At 36.4% G+C, this 24,755-nt stretch overlaps 1 protein-coding gene across 1 annotated transcript in view; it reads left to right on the top strand.

Annotated features, from left to right (window-relative positions):
- The window catches only part of LOC105838097, a 130,788-nt gene extending 106,313 nt beyond the window's left edge, over positions 1 to 24,475 (top strand). The window contains exons 5-6 of the mRNA XM_036292847.1: positions 14,214 to 14,378; positions 23,957 to 24,475. Coding sequence (XP_036148740.1) covers positions 14,214 to 14,378; positions 23,957 to 24,119 — 328 coding nt within the window. The 3' untranslated portion in view covers positions 24,120 to 24,475. The remainder of the gene's footprint in view (positions 1 to 14,213; positions 14,379 to 23,956) is intronic.
- Positions 24,476 to 24,755: the final 280 nt, after the last annotated feature.

Here is a 24,755-nt window from a genome sequence, read left to right as displayed (position 1 = left end):
CGTCGACATGGAAGCATACCCGAGAAGTTCTTATGATTTTTTGCGCTTGGGATTATCGTAATAAACCCATTTTTCGTCCCCAGTCACAATACAATGCAGAAATCCCTTCTGTCTTTGCCTTACAAGCAGCTGTTCACAAGCAAACAAACGCCGTTCAACATCTCTCGGCTTCAACTCGTACGGCACCGAATTTCCTTGCTTCTGAATCATTCCCATGACTTTCAAGCTTTTTGAAATGGCTTGTTGACTTACTTTCAATGATCTTACCAATTCTCCTTACATTTGACACGAGTCTTGATCAAGTAATGCCTCCAATTCTGCATCTTCGAAAATCTTCTCTCTTCCACCGCCATGCCGGTCTTCGACGTCAAAATCACTGTTCTTGAAGCATTGAAACCACTCTTGGCACGTTCTTTTACTAATAGCGGCCTCACCATACGTATTTGAGAGCATTCGATGAGCCTCAGCCGCAGATTTCTTCATATTGAAGCAAAAAATTAAAACCTCCCGCAGATGACGAGAATTTAACTCGTAAGCTGACATTTTCAATCGAGAATAACTTTACGATGCAGACACAAATTGACTAATATTTCGATGACGTTATTTTTACAAATTCCTGAATTTATTGTATGATGCCTACGATCTATTTATTTCGACCACCACTTACCGCTACAGCCATCTATTGGAAAACAGCGAAAGCAAAGTTGTACACCTAATATTAAACCTTTATTGCTAATAAATTTTTGTGTATAACTCAAAAACTAAGACCAAGCGACGGTAACATGTATAGAAAAAAGTTGTTTAGAATAATGACCCGACAACATATATCAAGGTCATTAAAATCGATGAGGCCGCTCTTATTGTGCATAATTAACGCATAAAGCAAAGATTCTTAACAAAAATGTAAAAAATTTAAAAAATTGATTTATCTAGACACTTGATATACGTAAATTATAAACGGGGGTCGTTTACGTCCAGACGAAAGAACAATATCCAAAAGTGGCCGAAATTTGATCATAAAGCATTTGCATGAAACCAATTTATATTTATAGTTTTGAACCTACTAAACATGAATATAACAAAAATAACTGAGGAAACTTTTATAGTCGCCAATGATGATAAACTATTAATAAATGTTGAAACAATCGACTTCCTGGCAAAATTTTCGTTTATTACAGAAACGATGTTTCGACCTTGATTTGGGTTCTCTTCAGGTTATAATAATATTAATTGGAAAATGTTCGACATAACAACTTGATAGATTCAGACCAAACGAATTACAAAGTCACGTTCTAAAATAGAAGTATCGTCGATATAAACAATAAGAAGATTTAGTCAATATAAGTAGCATTAAATACATTAATGATTTAAATTACAAAGAGAATAGGTTATAGAGTAAACCACGACGAAAACAAACAAATCGTGAGATTATAATAGTATCAATAGATTAGTAAAAACTTACATGTCTGCGTCAATAGTAAATTATAAATGTACTGTAGTCGTGTGATGTACATATTATCTGTTTAGTAATTCTTTGTCGAAAAATTATGAAACGTCTCGAGTTTACGGTACGGCGGTATGATATATACGGCGGTATGATAGATACGGTACGGCAACCGATATGAAGATCAAAACGAATGTAATGTGATAACAAGATATAGAAAGTAAACATTCAAGCATCTTTGATAATTCTGTTATATACGGTGTTCAATCATTCAGTGTCTTTTTGTAAATTAATAGAATTTTTATTATTTTTTTTTTTATGAAGAATATCTCGGCAATCTCCCTTTTTCTTCTATTTTTTTGACTATATAATATTTTTGGAGATTGTCAATGTAGGATGCACCACAGCCATTGCACATCAAGCGATACACAACATCAGTTTTCTTTGATCTACACAACTTGTCTTTGCCCTTGTTTATAACAAGGTCTAATTTTTTTGGAACCGTAAAAGTGTATTAATTCCCACTTTTCTTAGACAGTGGCCAATACCATCACTAACGCCCTTTATGTATGGAAACGTTATGTATCTTCTAGTATCAAATCCCCCATTTTACATTGTCAAACTTTTATTATTTGCGGTATCTTTAGTGAAAAAAATAGAAGAAAAAGGGAGATTGCCAAGATGTTTTTCATAAAAAAAGAATAAAAATTCTATTAACTTACAAAAGGACACTGAATGTTTGAATACCGTATATAATATCAAAAATACTTGAATGTTTACTTTCTATACCTTGTTATCACATCACATTCGTTTTGATCTTCATATTGGTTGCTACCGCCGTACCGTAAACTCGACACGTTTTATAATTTTTTGACAAAGAATTACTAAACAGATAATATGTACATCACACAACTACAGTGCATTTATAATTTAATATTGACGCAGACATGTAAGTTTTTACCAATCTGTTGATACTATTATAATCTCACGATTTGTTGGTTTTCGTCGCGGATTACTCTATAACCTATTCTCTTTATAACTTATATCATTAACGTATTTAATGCTACTTATATTGACTAAATCTTCTTATTGTTTATATCGACAATACTTCTATTTTAAAACGTGACCTTATAATTCGTTTGGTCCGAATCTATCAAGCTGTTATATCAAACATTTTCCAATTAATATTATTATAACCCGAAGAAGACCCAAATCAAGGGTCGAAACGTTGTTTCTGTAATAAACGAAAATTTTGCCACAAAGTCAATTGTTCAACATTTATTATTTGAATACAACATTTAAAACTGTACAAAATCTGAGGAATTTTATGAAAATACAGTTTTTCTGCCGAAAAATCTTGTTCTAACCTTTTCAGGACGAGAGACATATTTATATGCTCGAGCATGATATTTCAGGAACTGTTTACCCAAACATTCACGTTTACCCAAAATTGGTATATAGGGGTTTTACTGGATGGTCTTGCCGAATTTTTAGCTATAATTTTAAAATTCAAAGTAGCAGCCCAAATATGGCGGATGCAAACCTCTCGAAAATCGGAAAAATCACTCAATTCATATTTGTTTTCAAAATGTCTATGTATGTAAATGTATTTTTTTTATTTTGAGAAAATTTTTTTCTTTCAGAAACATGTATGTGCGCGTATTATGTACAGGGTGTTGCACTTGAATACAGTGCAGTCTAACGGGTTGCCTATCCGTGCGGGTTGCTATTCCGTCGATAAAAACGCGTGCCGATTTTATCGATGAATGCGTGCGCGGAGAGAGCAGGCTAAGCGGGCATGCTGTATATGACCCGCAGCCTGCACTTCGTCAACGCGCTTGTGCTAAATCCCTTTTTTAATGTAGTAATGACGAGTTGAGAGAATAGCGCTTGAAAGTGTTTTGAATCTGGCACAGTTTGAAAGAAAATAATACCACATGCAAATAAGATAATCAATTTGAATACTCGCCGCAGCAATATTGAATGATAATGTCAGAAGCGAGAAGTTACATGGATTTTTCTTCTTATTTTGTACGCCTGCAGAGATTAATTAATTTTTTCATAGGTCAAACTGCACTTAAGTAATAACAAAATAGATAGCATAATAAGTATTAGCAAAATACCAGAGTTCAATTATTATATTTTTTTAACTAAATAAAATTAAAATTAATGGTTTATAAAATAACCAATTGGACTAATATTGGTTCAATAATATTAAACCAATATTTAAAAAATATATTTATCCAATTTTAGGACAGCAAATCCAGTAAAAAAAAATTTTTTAATTCGTACAATTTTCGTGCAAATACCTAAATTCCCAAATCTAGTGTCGCTTAATTTCTATAATCTTGGGTAAACGTAGTCACCCAAACCTAGTTACACATATTCATCTATTATTTAATTTCTATAATCGGAAAAATGGTCTTCCATCCAATTGTCAGCCACTACCGATGATGTTTCACCTCAAAATTTCTACGCAAACTAACATCGTGATGACCTATGAACACTTGATGCTTATGACTACATGTCCTAATAAAACAGTGATATCCACGGTACGTGGATAAGCATCGTGAAATCCAGAGAGAATATTCCAGTGGATATCCGCTCAAAACGGTACTAGAATCTATGTGGGTGCAATCATAGATTTGACGTAGAAACCACGTAAAAATTTTACAAATTTTAAAAACATCCTCGTAATATATACGTATTCTGTTTTGTGGTATCGACGTGGATGTTTTACTATCCACGCCGCGTTTGTGGATGTGTAAATAAATGAGGTTGAATTGTTCGTCACTTGAATATTAGTTTATTTTATAAGATCACAACGTTCTTTAATACAACAACGAATCACGTTATTTGATTATTTGAATAATCCGCACAGTATATCGTACATATGTATATATATATATATATATATATATATACATATCGGAATGATTGTGTCTATCTATCCGCTCGCGAGTTTAATAATAATGGCGACAACGCTTGGGAGCACCTTCGCTCTGAGTCGCCAATGTGTTAGTATTACGCGACGACAACGCCTGGGAGCACTTGTGCTCTGAGTCGCCGCGATTTGGTAAGATGTTGCGCGTATGTCCGTCAATGCCTGGGGGCTTGTGCCCTGAGACGGCTTCACGATAACGCCTGAGGTCCGTAGACCTTTGATCGTGATTAACGATTGATGTTATGCGTGTGGTGCTCGAGATCGTCGGATCGTGTCGCGTGGTAACTGAGAGAATATGCTAGGCAACGTGGTTCGGAAACTGCGTTCACTATACGATTTGCAAAGAATACTGTTCGAAACTCACTTCTCGAAAGCCAAAGCGAAAGTGACTGTCCCTTCCTCGAGGGATGTGTTTTTATACAATTTCGGCCAATTGCTAGAAATTTCCGTCCCCTCTCCCGATACATTGTCTCTAAGTCAAGACAGTCAAGACATCGTCGGTGTGCAAGCACGTGCAGGTTCGAACAGGCACATGCCTGTGTTTATGCGTCGCGAACGAATCTCGAGACCATGTACGCTAAACGAATGTATTCGTATATTTTAATGTTATGATATTTTCCGTGCACGGTCGTGTACGCAACATACTTTCTAAATTTCTTGCAGTGAAACGTCAGTCCAAAAAATTTTATTCTAAGCGATAGTGAAATACGGCCACTGAAAATGGAGTGACATCTCACTTCTTATAAGAATGAATTTTTCGCTCGATAAGTAATTTCTTCAGACTAGAGTGAAAGTCACTTTTCTTGTAGCAAATCATTTACTCAATTAAAATGAGTAAATCATAAAAGTATTATGTGGCAGTCTTCTTCCACATTGGGTAAAAAGCTTATTATTGCTTGTCTTAATCGTGCTGCGGGTGGTCTTTATATAGCGCGTCGGGTGTCGACGGCGCCGTGCACTAACTGGCAAACAAGCGCGCGGCGTTTCTCGAAATATCCATGTAAATTTTCTATAAATATTTCTTAACAAATATATCGACAGAAAATCTAAGAGATAATTCGAAGATGAAAGAATTCGACGCAATGATGAAAAAAGAGCATTGCATCCACGTGGATAACTTGTAGAAAAACCTGCATCCACGTAATTCATGTAAATCACGTGGATTCCACGTGGATGTCACGTAACTCTTTTATTGGGAATATATATTATAGATCAAATTAATAAATATTATCAGTGTTGTGAATGTGATGCACTCACACAAAGAATATCGCAAGCGATAAAGGTGTCAAGTGATACCTCGCGCGTGCAACACCGCCCGGCCTTCATACCGGGCGTTGCACCGGGCAATGCACTCGGTTGCAAAATTATCAACACCTAAAATTTCCTGATTTTGGATGGAATCTGCGTAACCAGCAATTGCTGGCTAAGCAAGTGCACTGATCGAAGGCCAATGACCGCTGCAATACCTTCCTCGGTAACTAGCCCAAAAATTGGTGTATATAAACACTGCGAAAAGATAACAAATGAGCTTACTTGTATATCATACAGCGACGAACCTGTGTCGCTCGACATAACATCTTTGTTAAGGATTTACTAATTAACAACGTATTGTAAATTAGTTGAAAGTAAATATATAGTGTTAATCTACTATCGGCGTTATCTCTTTGAAACCTGACCCCGAGGAGTTACAACAGCGATCCCCGATACCGTGTCTCGTGATCAGAAGCACAACAAATCTGGTGGCAGCGGTGGGATTCACTGCCGAAAAATCTACCGAGACGGACAAATACTCCCTAACAGACTCAGAGCCAAAAGGAGAACAGCTGAGAAAAGAGTGGAAGCTGATCAGAGCGAACGAAATTCGTTGAAAATACTGCACAACGCAGTCGAGCCGATCAGCTGATCTGCGGACTCGAAATCCAGCAAGAAAAGCAGCCATTGAGCTAGAGCTCCACCGGACAGCACAACAGCGATAGCGGCGTAATCGGAGAAGACACCGACCTACCGCATCGTGACGTATTAGCCCAAGCTGCGAAACGACAGACGACATGCAGCGATATACTGCGATACTGTAAGTCCGAAAATCACTTTTGTAAGCGAAATAAACTATTGCGAGCGCGTCCGAAAACCCGAATTACACAAGCCCCCCGTAATCTAGTTGTCGAAAAATATATTAACAATAGCGAATGTCAGATAGAAACTTACCGATACGGAACGAACCGTGGCTATTTAGCGAACCGGCGGCGCGATCTATACATTACTGCGAGTTGAATCTTGCATGGCAAGCGGCCCAAGCCCTTCGCGAGGAAATAACGTTCGTAGTGCTATAAAATACTCCTCCGAAGGTGATAACGAGCTGCCCGAGCACGTCGTACGCGAGAGAGAATTTCCCTTCGTGAGTCTTGACTCTAGTCTATTCGACAACGCGACACGACAAAACCGCGAGATCAGACGGATGAGACCATACATTAGCCGAACTCCGAGCCGCGTATTCTCACGAGGTGAATTTTCATTAACCTCATACGATTCCGATATATTTAACCCCGAAGAAATTCTCGAAAGATAAGAAATGAGTACCAACGAACAAGCACAACCATCGGAAGCACAATAATTCATAGCCGACGCTGAGCGAGAAATTCAACAAATACAACGGGAAATAAACAAAAATCCGGCCCCACGAGCAGCACAGTCCGTGCTGTAGCGCGAGAAAGAGACGAAGTCCGAGATACTCTGCGGGAAATAATTCAAGAAATACGCCGGTTACAAACGAATATAGACGCGGGGCGAGAAACGCAATTACATACCTAGCGCATCCATGACTACCGACCATCGCGACCCAGCCGAAAAGAAACGATCTTCATAGATCTTGACGATGACGTCCGACATCGGAAAGGCCGCGGGTTCCTACCGCTAAAAGAAGCGCGTTGCATGATTCCGGAGTTCGACGGAAATGCGAGCAAACTACAAGAATTCTTAAGCGCAATGACGTACGCAGTTGAAAATATTGATCCGACTGACAAAGTGACTCTATTAGGAGCCATATTGTGTACGAAATTAAAAGGCCGTGCCATTAGACTTTCAAACGCAAAAAATCCACGATTTCGAACAATTAAAACAAGAGCTAGAAACGTGTTACGCCAGTAAAAAAAGTACCACGCATTTACAAATCAAATTTAACACGCTTAAAGCCGGAGAAAATTTGCGAACATATGGACTCCGGACCGACAAGTTAACAATGGACTTATATAAGTCCATGATAGAAGGCCGACAACATTATACGACTGAAAATAAACGCGCGATATTAGACATTCTACAGTAGCAGGCGCTCGAAAATTATCAGATAGGGACGACACGATAGATTAGCGACGACACGAAAGCCGTAATCAGATCGCGCAAATATGTAGCGCTTCAAGAAGCAATAGCCGTCGCAAGCGCGCAAGAGCGAATAAAAGGAACGGCCGCAAATCGACCTAGCCGAAATATAATACGCCCGTCGGAGAGAATTACAAAAGCAAACTACAATGCCGAAAATGCGGGAAAATAGGGCACCACGGTAAACATACGGCCGTTGAAGTGGTGAAAACACTCTTGAAGAAAAATCGGTTTTTATCTTTCTAAGCAAATATCGTCAAAACAATAAAAGATATAAAAAAATTTTTTAACAAAATTTTTATGGTTTCTAATGTACTTTAAAACTGTGCAATTAAATTTTTTGAAAATTTTATGTTTTTCGAAATCTTCCTTTCCCCTCTCAATTTTTGAAAATTAAAAAATTTCATTTATAGCAAAAGTATATTTAACAACGCTGTTATGCTTTACTAGCAAGTTTTATCCTGTTATTTAAATAAAATATGCGTTATACTATTTACGATAAGCCTTGCCAGCAAAAACTGAGCTTTATGAGGACATATCTTGTCGTAATTTTGCTGTAAAGGTTTGCTCGAGTTTGCTATAAACTTTGCGCAAAGTTTGCATCATTCTGTTATCTGGGCAACATCGACTGACAATTAGATGGATGACTGTGTTTTTCCGATTGTAGAAATTAATTAAATTATAACTATAGGTTGTGACGTGACAGCCGCAGGCTGCTGTCCGTCACAAGGGTCTTATCGGCCCTTACGCGTTAACATCACGCGGATCTTGCGTCCTCCTGTTCGGAAACGGATGCGAAAGCGTGATCTCGTGTTTTTGTGTGAGTGACGTCCTGTGTGTTGTCCGTTTATTTATCGTTAAGATTTTTGCGAGCGCTGCATCGCGAGCGTGGCGGAGAACGGTGGCCCTGGAGATTTATTTTGTAAGTTCTGGCGTCTCATCTCGACGGAAAGACCTTTTCGGAAGTCGCGAAGCAAGATCAACGAGGGATTTGCAGAAGATCTTTTTCTAGCGGGGATCCGCAGGTAATACCGCCCTTATCTTGTCTACAATTTGTATCGTACGAGAATTTCGATACTGTCGCCGAATCACGCTTTTAGGATCCAGCGAAGGCGCGCGAGGCCGGTGTCACGACGGGGCGACTTCAAATCCGATCCCGCATAAGTTCTGGCGGAGATCGCGACAGCTTGTAATCAGTAAACGTCCTCGTCGAGAAGGAGATAACGTCCCGGTGGCGGAGGATGCGCCCGGCAAGGAGAGAGAAATCTGCCGCAGAGGAGAGCGCCAAAAATTCTCGTGCGCGGGGCCCAACAATATCGACCACCGCGCTTGGATCGATCAGCAAGCGACGGCGTGCACGCTACGCGTTGCGCGAAAATCGATTTTGGATAGCGCGGCCAATAAGGGCCTGGCTTATCGGAGGCAAGATGGGGCGCGTCGCCGAGCGGCCCCCGCAGGATCCAGGATCCCTCACTCGAGCTGCGCACGTTGTATTGTATTGCGTGTGCGATCCAGATCCTGAGCTGAGATATCGTGTAAAAGGACGCAGGAGCCGGAAACCTCCCGCGATCCAGACGAGGCCGAGACAAAGGAGCCGGTTTGGTGAGACGAGCGTCGTATTAGAATTGTAAAGCCACCGATTTCGCGATTGGGCGACTGACGAAAGAGTCACGAATTTATTACGATCTTGTAGTCATTAGATTAGAGTCACGAATTTATTGGAGTATCGTTGCTTTGCCCGATCGCGCCCGCCCGCGTGAATTCGCTCCGTGCTGTTCGTTTCGTATTACAATTACGTTGCGTGTGCGTTTCGATCCGCAGCCGAGTCAGTTGTATTTTCGTCCTGTAGTCGTGTCGCGAGTTATTGTCATTAACCGCGCTGTGAATTGTCGCGCATTTATAACTTATTGTTAGTAAAATCTGATTTACTCTGTCGCATCGGTATCGCGAATCTCTGTTAATTGCGCTTTCGTCCGATTCTTTTCATATCCTTGTCTTGTACCGCCTCGTTGGCGAGCTCACAATAATTATTGCGTATATTACTCGCGGAATCTTGTAACGTGTGGAAGAGCACGAGTCCGTCGCGTGCCGCGCGGGCTCGGAGTTACTGTTCGTCCCAATCGCTCTTGGCGAAACTGTTATCCTATCGGGAGTTTGGCGTCCACCAAACGACGCAGGATAAAGCGTAGACAAGTCGGAGAATTCCCGCGTACGCAAAATAACCCGTTCGTTAATTATCCCGTTTTCATGACATTTAATTTTAAGCGGTCGTCAGCTTGTAACGCGCGCGAGTCACCATTGCCGCTCAACAGAGCCGTCTAATTTTGTATTGTTTACTGTTAAATATATTTGTTAATCTCATTGTTAAATTTACGTTGTTTTAATAGCTCTCTCGCCTTCCCGATTCCATCCGCCCGCGCCGAACCTCCCCCTCTGCCATTTTAGGGCTGAGTAGTTGGCTATCGGAGCCGCTAACGCCCCGGTCGCCTAACGAACGCCCGTCTTTTTCGCGATCTCAATACTGTAACGCTAATTTGTGATTTGGCGTGGACAGAGTGGTACGCTTAACGTACCTGGCGCCCAATTAAGTAGTGCATCGAAAATATTATGAGAAGACAGTCGTCCCGACACCCGGGCGGCTCAGGGCCGCGACCAGGGACGGAGGCGAAGTTGGCCGTCGCTCGCGAGCGCGGTTACAAGGTATAACTATGGTTGGGGTGGTCGCAATGTATGTAATACATCATTGCGGTACGACATTTGTGCTATGTGGGTGCAAGCAAATGACGGACATGTACACCCGAAATATTTTTTAAAACGTTTTTGTAATATTTTACATAAATAAATTTTAAAAATATTACTGAAATATTGCAGAAATCTTTCAGCAAGGTTGCATTTAAAATAATCGCGGACATTGAAATATTACAGAAATGTTGCAGAAATAATCATGGAATATTTCTATGATGTTGCTGTAGAAGTGTAATATTTTAAATGAAACGTTTTAGAAATATTACATGTCGAATGCGACTTCTCTTTCGAAAAAACCTTCACTCATCCATATCCATTTCTCGTCCTAGTTCTCTCCTCTGCCCCTTTGTTATTCCCTCCTCCTCACTTCTTTATTCCTCTCACACATCAGCCACTGCTCTCACACCTGCCATCCACTCAGTCATTGGAAACAAATGTCCAAATTATAATTAAGTATACACGTTACATGTTAGGCATGTTACACAAACATAATGTCACTCGCAAAACAAAACATCAATTAGTTTTCTACGTTTTTCATCTTTATTTTCTTCTAACAATTGCGAAAGTCGTAAATTTAGCGAGATGTTCATCCGCAGATAAATAGTTTTCTTTCCTTTTTTTTTTATCAAACGCATATTCTTCGCCAAGCCAATTCATCTAAAATTAAGAAATCAAAAGATTCTATTAGTATATGAATATATTTTCATGAACCAACGATTTTTAGAAAAAATAATTTTATACAAAATGGTAACTGTTTAAAAAAAAACGTGACCTTTTCTTAATAAAAAAATCCTTGGTTCACGAACAAGATATATTCATATACTAATAGAATCTTTTTGATTTTTTTATTTCAGATGAATTGGCTTGCAGAAATCATAGTCACCGCTGAAAAACCTAGTTTCCTTAAAGTGGCTGCAACTTTTTTAATTTACAATATTTTACAATGAAAAAATTTCTGAACGTTGTTTAATATACGTACATTTATATTAACAATTTCTTGCAAGAAAAAATGAATAAATAAATTTTTTTTTATAAAAAAATTACATTTTTCCTTCAAAATCACATTTTTTTCATCTTATGATTAAGCATGGTCCTTTAATGGTACAGACAATTTTTTTCAACATTCTCTTTTAAATAACCAAAACTTTTTTATTTACAAATTTTATCTACATTTTAAGTGTTTGAAATTTTGTTTTTTTTTATTTTTTGGGATTTTGTAAATTTAAAATAAATTATTTGGTAATTATGCACAATAAGGGCGACCTCACCGCTTTCAATGACCTTGATATATGTTATCACGGTCATTATTCTGAACAACTTTTTTCCATACGTGTTATCGCCGCTCGGCCTTAGTTTCCGAGTTATACAAAAAAGTTTTTTTTTAATTTCGTGCTTCAATTTCATTAGTTTTGAAAAAGAATGGAGAGTAGAGTGCAGAAAACGCGTGGGCGGGGTGCAGGGGAAGGTGTAAAAAAAAGGGTAAAAAAAATTTTTTAATGTATCATCGTTTTCTGATTAATATGGAATGAAATTTGTAAAAAGGCACAAAATTATATGGTATACAGAATGTTTGGCCGGGATAGAGGCTACTGTACAAACGTGGATGTAGTTTACTTTATGTAAAGCTCTGATATTACAGGGTGCTGCGCCAAAATCCGAACAAAATTCAATTGAAATTTCCCCCCGTTCCGTACCACTTGTAGTGGTCACGATTGGCGTCCAAATAGCTTGACGCATGTATTAAACAGCCATAATCTCGAAACAGTCGCAATAATATTGAAACCAAGTGCGGAGTATAACCGAAGAGCCACAATTACCGAAAGTGTTCGCGCTGGGCGCTCAGTGACAGAAATCATTCGGTTCTTCGGGTACCCGGGATCGACTGTGTATGATGTCGTCGCAAAGTATAATGAATCGGAGAAGTCCAACGAAAATTTTGCAACACCGGCGAGGAAAACTCACTCGAAGGAGCGCGTTGTCAGAAGCCGTGGATGGAAACTGTGTCGTCTAAAAAGCCGTATGTTTTCCAGCAGGACGATGCGCCCGCCCACTCATTTGGTTTAAAATTAGTTGTCGGACAACGTCGACATGTTTTGGTCTAAAGAATTCTGGCCTCCCAACAGCCCAGATTTAAATCCTTTGAACATCTATGTATGGAGCGTGGTAGAAAGGGTCATCAACAAGATCAGACATCCAAACGTCGCATCATTGAGAGCCGCTATTGAAGCGGCATTTGTCGATATGGATTGTGACACATTAAAACGGGCCTGCGAACGTTTCAGATCGAGAATAGAGGCGGTCATTCAAGCAGTGGGAGGATATATTGAGTAAATGTGTTTTTTATGACTTTACAAACAATTTAGTAAAAAAAACTTGTAAACTTTTCTGTTTTTGCAATAAAAATTATGTTTGAAAAAAATCTTTAATTTGTCCAAATTTTGGCGCCGCACTCTGTATGTATCGTATTTATGAAACTTGAGTCAAATAGGGTAGACCTTGCTTTATAAGTTTTACAGTACAGTACACTTGTACAGTACCACACGGGTTTGCAACTTTCCAGGTCAAACAAGATACACGCTGTTCGTTTCCAACATTTTCGCATTAATCAAATAGCAACATAAAATTGATTGAGTTAGAGTTAGAAAAAATTACGGAGAGGGGGTGCAGCTCCGCCCCTCCTCCGCACACGCGTTCTCTATACTATATAATTGAATTGTTTATATATACGCACCGTACTTTTGTGCACTTCTACCCAGGGTACTTCTACCGGGCTGAGTGCAGGAGAGGGAAAAGCCCCTCCTTGCCCCATGTATAGGGAAAAATTGTTCAGAATAACGACCCTGACAACGTATATTAAGATCATTCAAATCGGTGAGGTTACCTTTATTGTGCATAATTACCATTATTTTCGTTAATATTAAAAAATATTTAAAATAATATTTTACAAACAAATTTTTATTTAATCTTATTTATTATTATATTAAATCTTTTTTAATATTAAAAATTAACAAAACGAATTATTTTTTAAGTAACAGTAACAGTAACCAGTTACCTTTTCGATTCAGTAACAAGTAATGATAACTAGTTACTTTTAAAAAGTAACTTCCCTATCCATCTTCATATAATAGATAACAAACTTGTACCAAGAACCTTATGACATAAATATTTACTGACAAGGGAACCTCGCGAACGCGAAAATTCTGATTTTAATGAAACATGACATAAATGTAGAGGAGGTAAATACATGAATTTAGAAATCTTTAGTTGGTGCTTATAAATGGTTTGAAGGGGTGAAACCACCCTTCAAAGTCGAGACATTTTTGTGTTTTCTCAATATATCTCGCAAACTAAACAAAATATAAAAAAGTTTGTGTTTCATACAAAAGTTTTACAGCATAATTACCTCTATTTAACTATGCTATTTATTTTTTCAGAAAAAATTGTTTTTTTTAAAGAAAAAAGGTGGTACAATATATAAATATTTTTAAACTTCTTTTGTTAAAACTTTTTAACGAACAATGACCGCCGATTAAGTTATAAGGAAATGTTACTCAGGGTTATGTCTTTGACAACATATGTCAAGATCAAGGTCATCGGCGCGGTGTCCCTTAATCTAAATAATTATCCAATATTCTTGTAACATTAGATGCTATGTGGAATATTGGTTTTAACGTTTAATACTATTTTTTTTTCCTTATGTCATTTCAGAATTGATTTAAAGAAGAGCACAGAGCATGCGAGATTCAAAAGGGGAGTAATACATCTTTATAACATGGTAGTGTGCGCTACAGGATGTAATCCTTTAGCTTACAAAGGATATGGTTGTTACTGTGGATTCTTAGGATCCGGATATGTCATCGATGGTATCGATCAGTACGTTATTCACTTATTTAGAATTTGATTGAAAATGCCAAAAAAGTTTTAATAACATTTCAACATAATTTTGATAAAATTTAATTACATTTTTCTTTATTTTGGAACATTTTAATCAGCAATTTCATTAAAATTTTACCAAAAATTGTAATATCATTAATTTGTTAACTTAAAATATTTTTTGTTGTAATTTAATTAAAATTTTTTGGTGGTAATTTTTCCACGGCTCCACCTCCAAATGGGCTGAAATTTATTCCACATTAATCAGAAACCAATGGTACATTTTTAAACCTTTTTTGTTTATAACTTTTTTTGGACTTTTCTCGACTAAAAATTGTTATTTACATTACTTTCTAAGCATAAGATATTATTACAAAAAATTTCAGCCCATTTGGAGGTGGAACCGTGGTTCGGATGAATACCTTTTTTGCAATTTTATGTTAGTAAAATATTTACTTCTTTATTAAATTGTATTAATGATTTTTTGTTGAATGTTCACTATATTTTTATTGAATTTTCATTAAAATGTCATTCATTTTGTAATACTCCTTTGCGGCACACATTTTTCAATTCATCGAATTTTTACGAAAATTGATATACAGAAGCTTTTTAGGATCGCTGATTACGAATCTGCCATCTGCAGATTTCGATAATTTTTTTCAAAATGGCGGATTCAAAATGGTAGCTCACGATTTTGAATATTTTTTTATCGGAAATTGGTATACAAAGATTTTTCGAATCCCTGAATACAAATCTACCGTCAGATTTAGTCAATTTTTTTTTAAATGGCAGATCCAAAATGACGACTCGCGATTTTAAATATTTTTTATTGGTTTTTTATAGAAATTGATATACAGAACTTTCTCGGGTCAAACAAATTTTAGAATTTCTTATCTATTTTTTTACAAGAACAAATATACAGAGCTTTTCTAGACTGATTATGTGTAAATCATCAAATTTTTGAAATTTGCGTTTAAAATAGAAAATTCAAAATAATGAATGAAAAAAATTACTTCTTTTGAGATTTCATATTTTTATTCTTTTTATATTCTTTTTCATACTTTTTGTCTTATTGAGCGTCTACTGTATTTATAAATACTTCAAATGTATTTTGTTGCTGACATTTTTTCAGTAAGAAACAATCAATTTTGCTATTTTAAATACTAATATTTTATAAAAGTTAATAAAAATTAATGCTTTCAGATCAAGAGACACGGTAGTGGCTCGCGCCAAGTGAAAGCGCAGCGCGAGCCCGACCGTGCTCTTTTACGCGAGTACACGACTTGCGAGCACTTGAGATTATTGGATCTCAGAAACGGCTGAACTGATCAAGTTCTAACTAGGTTCAATCGAAAGCTTGGGGTTGATTTATAAAAAAAAAACTGTTTTTATCTTTCTTCTACGTACCCTATAAAAGGAGATATCACGACGCAAAAATACGCCATCGTCAACTTTAGAAAATGTCACTTTCACATTTTTTATACAAGAGGCGCTTGTGTGCTATAACTTGATAAACGCGCATTTAAATTATTTACGAACCTTTCATACCGACAAAATATAATGGTATGATGACATGAACAGCGGTCACATTCGCATGCTTCTTGGGTGTGCGCGTGCTCTCGTTTGCCGAAGGCAACCGAGCACACTAGATACCGGAACTGCTCAGACTTGAACGCGGAGAGCGTGTTGCGCGAATCCGCGGATTCGCTGGAGGTAGAACGAGCACAATTGAAAGAACGAAACAGAGAATTGTCACTTCACACACACAGTTTATTCATAAACATCCAAATTCAATTGTACATTGATCTCGGATCACAAATAGCACGAGTGCGCGGGAGCGACGAGTTAACTTTGACGATCGGAAATCTTCTTGTCGAACGATTTTTCTCCTGCCTTTAGCGATCGCGACGGAAATCTTGTCGAGCGTGTGTCACAACGCCCCAACGTAGCAGAAATCTTGCACACGGCCGAAACTGACGATGGCTCTCGAGACAGCTGTTCGATTGCGAGCGCGTTGCTTGACTTCGCTTCCCGCAAAACTGGCACTACGCGAAGAGAATTCGTGACCCGAGAAAAAACAATACGTAATCAAAGAAGAAAATAAAAAGTAACAAAGTTTAATTCGTTTGATAACTGTGTGTAAATAAGTCGGCACATTGAGCGCTACCGCCTAATTGAAAACGAGATACTTGGCAGGCGAGAGTGAACGCAAGACTGGCGAAAATCCGCGCCAAAAATGTAAATGAGGGAGAAAAACAGCGAGAGTGGTCAGTGTCCTTACAACGTTATCAATATTTAACGGATGTACAACTTTACATCGCACTTCATATATTTAATCATCAACACCAATGTAAAATAAATTAATCACTGAGTAACAAGCTCAGATTTTACACTGGTATCGATGATAAGTAAGATGTTGTGTGATGTAGAATTGTGGATCAGTTAAATTGTGGATCAGTTGCAGTAATATTAACTATTAATTAGCTTGAATAAAACTTTCAATGTTTTTAATAATACTAACTTTTATTGTTTATTTTAGTAGTAACGTAAATAATTGCTAGTACCTTGGTGATAAAAGATGGTTCTTATCTTTGTAACGTTATCAATATTTAACAGATCCACAACTACGTCACACTTTATCTATTTAATCATCAACACCAATGTAAAATTAATTAATCAGTGAGTAACAAGTTCAGATTTTACATTGGTGTCGATGAGATAGATAAGATGTGATACAGAATTGTGATTAGTTAAATGTTGCTGTAATTGTCAATCAATATTAACTATTAATTGGCTTGAATAAAACTTTAAATAAATATTTTTAATAACACAAATTTTTATTCTTTGGTTTACTAGTGACATATATAATTGCTAGTATCTTGGTGACAAAAGATGGTCCTCATTTTTACAACATTATTAATATTTAACCAATGCACAATATCTCTATATACATCACACCTCATTTATTTAACCATCAACACCAATGAAAAATTAAAAACCAAATTACCTTTCTGAAAAAAAATAAAAAGTGCGCTCAGTGTGTGGTTTTTTTTAAGGAAAAAAATTACAAAATCCAAGATAATTCTTTTGTTACGTCCAGCCTTATAGGATTTAACTTTATTTATTTTATTGGAAAGATATTTCAAGGAGAACAGGTAAGGCGGGGAAGGACGTAACAAAACATAGAATTCCCGTAGGCACACAAATTAAGAGAGGGTAAATGCCTCGGGTCAAACACATTTTGCGACTAAAAAATGTGGGTCACCGTGCCGGTAAGCTCGTTATAACCCGTTTTTGAGTCGTGCGTTCGTCGGTCCAAGTTTTGAGTAAACGAATTGAATTTTTAACTTGTGATCGGACCAAGTGCTATCTTTGTTCGGGATGAAGGGAGGTCGTAAAAACTTAAATAAATAATAAAATTTTACGTAAAATTAACAATAGTATTTATTGTAATATTATAACAAAATTTTAAAAAATAAAACAGAATACAAATAAGCGCTGAAGTCGTGATTTGACAATTTTGTAATAACGGTGGTATAATCGAATTTAAAACGCATAGTAAGTATGTATATATAGTTGTACAGATATTATATAAGTATGTGGTAGACAGAAAAAGGGAACCAAAAAGATTTTTTCATTTTAATTCTATAGTTATAACGATAAACGCGGAACAAGGAAATAGTCGAAGGGTTTACTAAATGGTTACGTGAGGAAAACAGGGATGCTTGAAGTCGTGAGAGGATAAGGGATGGCGAGAATCACACGCGGGATTCTCGAGGTCGTGAGAGGTTAAAAGATGGATGTTGAGAATCGCACGCGGAATCCTCGAGATCAAAAGAAGGTGAAGAATGTTGATAATTGCACGCGGAATCTTCGAGATTGAAAGAAGATGTAGAATGTTGAGATTCGCACACGGGATCCTCGAGATTTGATAAAGGTGAGCGGAATTCGCGAGGATCACACTTGGAATCCACGAGGTTCGGGGAAAAAAGGGGGACAAAAAAACTCTAAGAGGGAATTATTTATAAATAATAGGAGCGTGTCTTAAAGAATTAAAACGGAAGGGAGTAGATGTGATCGTGGGACTTACTCAAAGGAGTGGCTCTTAAAGACTTAAAAACGAAAAGGAGTAAATGAGTAACTTAAAAACAAAAGAAAGAAATAGTGATTGTAGGACTTACTTATTACTGGTTCTCGAACAAATCTGTCGGAATCGAATAGATTTCTTGATGGAACGGCACTAAAGTTTATTCGCACACTGATTCTACATGATTACATTCTATTACAACTATTGCTATACAACCTTTTTACTAACTTCATATTATTTTCCTACTGTTATTTCCATCACTGCTGTTTTATTTTCTTTAACTAATTAACTGACTCACTAACTAACTTTGGGTAACTAACTGATAGTGTTTTGACTGACTTTCTGCGTGTGATGACTCTCACTGATCTTATTCTCTCTTGTTACTAATTACTCCCCTTACACGTTACTAATTACTATTTCTCTTCAAGGTTATATTATATATATATATAAATAGAGTCTTACAAAGGGAGGATCCAGATGTAGGTGGTTTAAATATCCTAATTGCGTAGGTTATCTTTCCTTAGGGTTTAAAAAGATAAATCATTCTATCGTGCTAGACGTGCTAGACGTGCTAGACGTGCTACGGTATGGTTTGCAGATAGAGGAAACAATTATTTATTTTTTGCTAATATTTGGATTCTTTATTGCTCATTTTTTTGTGAGGAAACGTGAAACCTTGCCGAGTTTGTTTTTTTATTTCTACGTTCAGAATTTATTGTTTGTTGACTCAATATTCAAAAGGAGTTAAAATTATTAATTTGGTGGTTTTGTCCATCCATGTTTGTTGTCACGTTTCTAACAGACCAATCCTAGACGCATAAAAAATTATCGGAGACCGTTGAAATGGAATTTCTTTTGTAATCTTATTTGCTTCTCTGACGAAGGAAAATCGTAGAGTCTGCCGGACGTAACACTTTTGATCATATCAAATTTAATCTAAGTGGTATATAATCAGTAAATACTACAAAATGCATGATATCCGAACCAAATAATCTTTTTAAAAAAGGTAAAAAATGCGCGCCAAGTGTGTGATTATTCTTTAAGGAAAAAATTACAAAATCCAAGATAATACTTTTGATCATATCCAATTCAACCTAAGTGATATATAAAAAATCCACGAATACTTTTGATAAATTCAACATAAGTGATATTTTTTTATAACGAAAAAAGTCACAAATCCAAGATAAAACTTTTGATCAAATTCAACCTAAGTAATATACATTCTTAAAATGGTATAACTTTAATTATTAAAGTAACAAATATTTTAAATAAAAAATTATTGTACTTACATGTACTTACACACACAACCCACGTAACACAAAAATTGCAGTTATATTACAGCAATGTTGCAACAACATTGTAATCTTGCAGCAATATTGCTACAATGTAATTGCAATTTTTGTGCTATGTGGGAAATTAATTTTTCTACAAAAATAATGATATGTAAATATTTTGCGCTAATTAAAAATAAACACTACAAAATGAGAATATTAAAAAACTACATACACCTAGAAATTTTGAAAATATGCATTTTTCGTTTTTTGCATATTCGTAAAGTATAAGGTCTTGAGAATATCCCCTGCAAGTTTCAAAGTGATTAAAAATTGTCGGAGATATAGCAAGAAAGGTCCAAGCGCGTTCGACAACGCTGGGGCGCGATGAACGCCTTCCAATCCTTCGCAACAGGTAGCTTACGCAAAAATATTATGCCGGCAAGCTAGAATCGAAGCCTTTAATGCCGCTACATCTGGGGAAGGTTCACTGTATGGCCCTGGAGTGAATGATTTCATGTAAGTTTGGAAAAAAATTATCTACGTTTTAACCGAATATCAAACTTTATACACATTTTTCTCGAAACCATATTTTCAAAACGCGTGCCAAAAATATCTCGGAAACGGCTGGACCGATTTATTTGAAATTTGGAGAGCTTAATCTACACAAAAAAGGCAGTCTTTATGGTAGCGGTTTTTTTTCCAAGCCCTTACTTTTTTTTAAAGTTAGATAAACGACCGATTTTTATCTTAACTCTGGTGAAAATGAAAAATTGGAGCGTAAATCAAATGTAAAGGGAGAATAATAGAAGCGTTAACAAACCTTCTACGAAGTGTAAATTGAAACAATAAAACGTAAAAGAAGTGTTAACGCTTCTTTTACATTTCATTGTTTCAATTTACGCTTCGTAGAAGGTTTGTTAACGCTTCTATTACTCTCACTTTACATTCAACTTACGCTCTTACTCTCCCTTTACATTCAACTTACGCTCCGATTTTACATTTTTACCAGGAAAAAAAATCGCTTTTTTTCTTTAAACGGCCGCCATTTTGCCAAAAATCGATATTTTAAAAATCGGCTACAATAAAAACTAGATAATATTATTCAGCTTAAGAAAATTCTAGTCTGATCTGTTTCAGATAAGTCCTGTACGAACTGCAATTGGCACCGCGGAGCGTCTTTTTTCAACAACTCATCTTGCGATGAGAACAATATCTCCGCCATTTTTAATATTTTCAGTTCAAATTTATTCTGAAACGTGTAACGGACCGTATTTCCTACGCGGACTTTTAGTTCGCCGGGATCGGGTGTAGGAAAGGTCTCTGAGACAATAGACTCGATTCGGTTGAGTTTAATAAAACGTCATAATATATTTTACTCTTAAAAATGTATGTACAAGTATTTACAGATTTTATATACAAAGCGTCGCTCGGCTGAAACAGCTGTTCTCCGGTCGCGTGAATATCTTGTGGAAGTCGCGGTGTGCGGCGACAAGCCGGCGGGCAGTGCCCTGAGGCGAGAAGCGGAACTTCGTGACGCGGTGAGATAAGCGGCGCGGCGGACGGTAATCGCCGGAGCCTCGAGATCGCCGGTGCGCGGTATGAAGCGTGAAGCGCGGAGTGTTTTGACTATCGCGCGATGATTTCGGATTTTGCGATGATCTAAGAAACGCCAGTATCGATCTCGATAATTCTCGATGGATATGAAGAACACTCCACCCTCGTTGTGTTCGAGCCGGGTAATCGGGCGTTGAGAAAGATCCGTAGCCGAGAACTCTCAGCGAAGGCGGAGACGCTCTACCCTCTGCTACGGAGTAGTCACTAGGAGTTTTAGATGCGAGCGGCGCCAAGAGCTTTTGGCTAAGGCAGAGAACACTTTACCCTAATCGCCGTGTCGCGGGAAGCTTCTCTTGGTCGTATTCTGGTCGGGATCGGAGCCGGTGCCCGTTTTGCGGCCCGGCGGGTGTCCAGCCGGGCTGTGCGCGGTCGGTGATGCCGGCGGACGGGAGGTTCGTTACAAACGTGTTCTGAAAATGTATTTTAAAGTAAAAAAAACTAGGATTAATTACATACATTATGTTTCAAAAAAAAAATCGAGAAAAAGGTCTATTTTTTACGTCTCTTGGTGTATTTAGCCCCTTAAGTTTTTTTTCTACAAAAATAATGATATGAAAAGATATGCGCCAATCTATAAAAATAGATGCTTATTCTTTGGCTAGTATTCATAGTTTGATTACAAATTACAAATTAAATAAAAAATATTACAAATAAATATTTTAATACAAATAAAGGTTTTACTACAAATAAATATTTTACTACAAGAACTTGGCGCCGCTAAACCGAATAATTTGTTTTAATACAAAATCTTACAAATTTTCTTCCAAACTAATTTATATATTAAAATTTATATATTAAAATATTTACATATCATTATTTTTGTAGAAAAATTAATTTGTGTGTGTGTGAATACAATAATTTTTTATTTAAAATAATTGTTACTTTAATAATCAAAGTTATATCATTTTAGGAATGTATATTACTTAGATTGAATTTGATCAAAAGTTTTTCGTTATAAAATAATATCACTTATGTTGAATTTATCAAAAGTATTCTTGGATTTTTTATATATCACTTAGGTTAAATAGGATATGATCATAATAAACAACTGAAAACTAAATTTTACGGAATTTAAATATGCAATGTTAGTTTAGTGAATCCAAACATTAGAATCTACTAACGAATTTGTATTCAAAGGTAAGAAATTTTATTTATTAGCATATAACAATATTAACCCTTCGTATACACACTGGGTGATTACCCATAACTAATTCAACATTCTCTACCTTTTAAGTACCATAACAAATGGAACTAGTGTCGCCATCAAATTGTAGTTTGGAGATTTAACTATGCTTTGATTCCACTCTACTAGCAAAATAAGTGTTAATTACCCATCTTTTGGCAGTCATCTGAAGTAAATATTGGATGTCGGGAGTGGGTCACTTGAACACAATACAATTGGACACAGTGCAGATAGACACGTTGCAAATGGACAAAATAATGTACACAGTTCAAATGGACACGGTTTTTTGGACACAGGAATTTTGTACACCACGAAGTTGTACGCCGCACAAAGTTGTACACCATACATTTCTATACCCTTCTGTTTAAGGTACCTCTACCGAGCGAGATGGGTGCCAGAGGGGGGCCGAAGGCCCCCCTTGCATCCAGCGCGCGCGTGTGCGTGTGCGTGTGCGCGCGCGTGTGCGTGTGCGTGTGCGCGCGCGCGCGCGCGTGTGTGTGTGTGTGTGTGTAGTCACGGTTACTGTGTAGAAATCTACGATAATACAACTTTGGGCTGTACAACTTTGCGGTGTACAACTTTACAGTGTAAAAAGGTACGGTGTACATTATTTTGTGTCCATTTGCAATATGTCCATCTGCACTGTGTCCAAGTGAAGGCCACTCTTGGGTGTCTATCACTTCGTGTATATCTATTAATTTAAAATTTATTTAGCTCATTTAAACTGTGCGCCGGTTTCGTTAGACTTGCAACAGAGTTACTAAATATCGATGCTCAAAAGCGTCTGAAAATCCGCCCTTCCCCGAAAAACTATAAATTAATTTATTGCGAGAAATAATACTTCAGCCGGGGTTCGAATCCGGATCTTCCATCATTCCATGAGGGCGTCCTAGTCAATTCGACCATGGAGGCATGTGTTATTATTCTTTGCAATAACCAGTATATCTTAAAGAATGTCCTTTTAAACGACGTATATATAACATATAACAATATTAATACATTAACTTAACTGTTTCGACCGGTATATGTTTAAACATGTCAGTCAATTAAGTAGATCGCTTAACTGTCTGCATAGGATTAAAACTGTGAAATTACAAGAAAAAATAATAAAATGCTGTATTCAAATGCGGTGTTCAAAAATTTAAAAAATGACTTCAAGGTAGATTGCTATATCGATCATCATGCCGCAAAGGGTTAAAGTAAAAAATAATTTTTTAACAAAATAATTAAAATTAAAATTTTATTCATTAAAATTTCACTAAATTTAATAAAACATTATGTTTATTAAAATTTTATCAAAATTTTATTTAACTTTCTATTAGAGAAAAAAGTCAATTGTATGTTCAAAAGTTTTCCTTCAATATTTGTTTTTTTTTTTTATAGAAAACAAATATTAATTGAAAAAAATATAATGTTTCAGGTGCTGCAAGATGCATGACTGGTGTTATGACGCTACAGAATGCCTTATGTTCTCAGAATATTTTGTACCATATTATTGGAGATGTTACCACGGTTCCAAACCTATATGCGGTTCGTTCATTGATCGGTTATCTGTTTGTAATTTTTCTTTTGAACCAACGTAATTTTTTTCTAAAGAATTGAAGTAATCTCAATATAATACCTTTTATGTAAATTAAGATTAACTTATTTATTTATGTACAGCAAAGTTTTTCTTAAAAGTCTTTATATTTTTTAATAATTGTTATATAAACAACAACAAAATATTGGGAAACGGTGATACAAGTTAGGTGTAGTAATTATCAAGCGCAGTATAATTTATAAAAAACTTTTAAAAATATGCAGTAAAAATACAGAAGTTTCGACATTTTCTATGAACTCATTTTCAAGTGTACATATGGATGAATCATATGTTACATGTATAAGTTTCAATTTCAGAATTTTTATATTATTTTATACTCTTTTAGAAAATTTCTGAAATTTTTTCTGTGAATTAGAATACTTTAAAAATGACGAACAAAGTTTACATCTTCTTTAAAATATTTTATAAATATACATTATTACGTACTCCTAGGGTTGAGCATTTTGGGGCTGCAAGTAGTTTTCTAAATTCCCTACGTATAAAATTGTATAATATGTATAAAACGTATTATACACATATATTATATTAGACATATTATATACGTATTATATGTATTGTGACGTTGCAGTTTCGCTGTTGCGTCGCAGCGTCTCTCCGCCGTCACAAGGCCCGTGCTTGC

The sequence above is a fragment of the Monomorium pharaonis genome, chromosome 10, assembly GCF_013373865.1.
Source record: "Monomorium pharaonis isolate MP-MQ-018 chromosome 10, ASM1337386v2, whole genome shotgun sequence".
Classification (NCBI taxonomy): Eukaryota; Metazoa; Arthropoda; class Insecta; order Hymenoptera; family Formicidae; genus Monomorium; species Monomorium pharaonis.
The sequence above is the reverse complement of the archived record's forward strand: the minus strand, read 5'-3'. Positions and strand labels throughout refer to the sequence as shown.